Here is a 2,500-nt window from a genome sequence, read left to right on the forward strand (position 1 = left end):
ATTATGAGGCGGCCGCCTCCAGCTCTCGACAAACTGACGGTCGTATTTTCTACAAGCGTTTCTGTCATTTCTGACTGCAATTGCGGCACTGCGCCGACGTGGTGGCGGGGGCGCTGTTTCGCAAATAAGTTAGCTTTCGTGTTTGCTAGCGAAATAGCTGATAGTTGATGTTGACTGCTCAAGGAGAATACATATTTGAAAGTACAGAATGCATGAGAGCCTTATATTGCATTATATTACATTATATTTTGAATGGTCATCTGGTGCCTGAATATTGTGTTTTCCTTTACATAAATAATGACATTTCCACCATAAATTGATGCAGAAAGGGCACAAATTGGTGCATATCAATTCACCAGAATGCAAGAAATTAAGTATTTGATGTTTAAGGACCCCAGACAGCCCTGCTTCATGGGTCCCCCCCGATGTCAAACACCACTGGTACCACCTCCGCCTCATTTTGAGCCAGGAGAAACCCTGATGGCCATGTTGGCATTCAAGTTGGCTAAACATAGCAGTGAGTCTGCCCTGTGTCTGGGGCTGTTTGACAGAGGCAGTTACAGTAGTAGTAGTAGTAGTAGTAGTAGCAGGTCGCCGAATTAAAGGTGTGTGTTTAATTGCGGGCCCACAGACAGCCCCCATACATCAGCTGATCATTTAAAGGGGCGGCCGTCTGAGTAATGTGCATGTCACACACTGCTTTGTTTTATAAGAGCAGCAACTATTACCCAGAGTGCTGTATAAAGACACTGTTAAACAGAGAGAGACAATACAGCCATTATTTTGGGGGAAATTAAGTGATACATTAACCGAACAGCAAAAAAAATAATCGTTAGACTAATCACTAAATTAGTCGTTAGAGTAATCGGAAAAATAATCGCTAGATTAATCGTTAGAAAAATTGTCGTTTGGGACAGCCCTAGTTAGTGGTGTACAGAGACATCATTATCTGTATCCGTATCTGTTCAACCTACAACATTATCTGTATCTGTATCTGTTCAACCTACAAAGTTATCTGTATCTGTATCTGTATTCGGATAGAAGACCAGAAGTGGGCGTGGTTTATACCGGAAGTCAGATTCAATCAGGCAAAATTTGTAGCTTCTAATCTAATATTCATTGGCAATGCAATGTTTGTGCCCTCAATCAATATTGGTTCAATTCATATTGGTTTATAATTAACATCATCACCCCATCATCATACTGTATGTTTTATCTCTCTCTCTCCTTTTATTTTTTTTAACTAAACTAAGCTTTGAATCCCACCACCAGCCCTTTAACTGGGGGACGTTGAACAACCAGAAACAAAAAAAAACAAAAAATTGAAACTGAAAGATTCTGTTTTGCATTGTAAATAGAAATTATTTACATTAAAGATATATAGAAAAATATCCTTCAGTTGAAGGGAATCATCTTAAATTCCAATGATGCTGCATTCGCGTTTCTTGAAGTGTTAACATTACTGCAGTTCGCAAGGGAAATGTGAATTACTACTTCCAATGCAAGAGTTTCGCATCGAGGCAGCGCTGACTTGGTGGGGACGGCTACTGAATAGTGATCATTCCAAAATGTGTAGTAAAAATGTGTAGTAAATGAAACGACTAGTTAGTGGAATCAAAGTCCTATGTTGCAAACAGAATGGGCATTTTTATCTTGTGACCATTCACAATGATATGAATGGATTTGAAGAAAAATAATGGCTGACGAACAGACATGTCAATGGCTTTTTTCAGAATAATAACAAGCAACTTCGGGTAGAATCTGTATGTGTTTCCATCGCATTATATGTGCTTTCCTGAATAACTTATTTGTATTCAGGTACATCCCTAGTGTGTGTGTGTGTGTGTGTGTGTGTGTGTGTGTACGTGTGTGTGTACCCAGGTTCCAGAAGGCGTTCTGAGCGGCCAGCTCCTTGGCATCCTCCAGGACGCCGCACACCTTGTCAGGCATGAAGCTGCTCCTCGCTGGAGAGATCACCACCTAGTGGACAACACAGGCATCAACACACGGTGACCATCTCTCTCAGAGACACAGAGTCAGACAGACAGACACAGACAGAGACAGACACAGACATAGACAGAGACAGACAGAGACAGACAGACACAGATACACAGATAGACACAGACAGACAGACAGACAAAGACAGACACAGAGACAGACAGACATAGAGACAGACAGACACAGAGACAGACAGACAGACAGACAGACTGTCATGAATGTCTCCTGAATAATTAAATTAGGCTAACATAACAATAATGCACAACAGAAAAAGGCATGCCGCTATATCTATGTTTATAAAGCTCTCACTGGCACAGCACCAGAATATCTGAAAGACCTTCTGCTAGCATATCAGTCCAATAGAGCTCTCAGGTCTTCTGACGCTGGCTTTCTCTGTGTACCACATGTACAAAAGAAGAGATTTGGTGAGGCTGCATTCTCAGTTTATGCACCCAGATTGTGGAATGCACTGCCAGTGTACAATAGGGATGCCAACCTCAGC

General features: G+C 41.5%; 1 protein-coding gene across 1 annotated transcript in view; it reads right to left on the minus strand.

The window, feature by feature from the left end:
* Positions 1 to 2,500, minus strand: part of LOC308164273 (putative RNA-binding protein 46) — a gene marked incomplete at both ends in the record, with an annotated part of 21,818 nt that overhangs the window by 10,788 nt on the left and 8,530 nt on the right. Inside the window, one exon of the mRNA XM_080538410.1 lies at positions 1,878 to 1,980. Within this exon, the coding sequence (XP_080394536.1) occupies positions 1,878 to 1,980 (103 nt within the window). The remainder of the gene's footprint in view (positions 1 to 1,877; positions 1,981 to 2,500) is intronic.

This window comes from Nansenia antarctica, assembly GCF_963989245.1.
Source record: "Nansenia antarctica genome assembly, chromosome: 8".
Lineage (NCBI taxonomy): Eukaryota > Metazoa > Chordata > Actinopteri > Argentiniformes > Microstomatidae > Nansenia > Nansenia antarctica.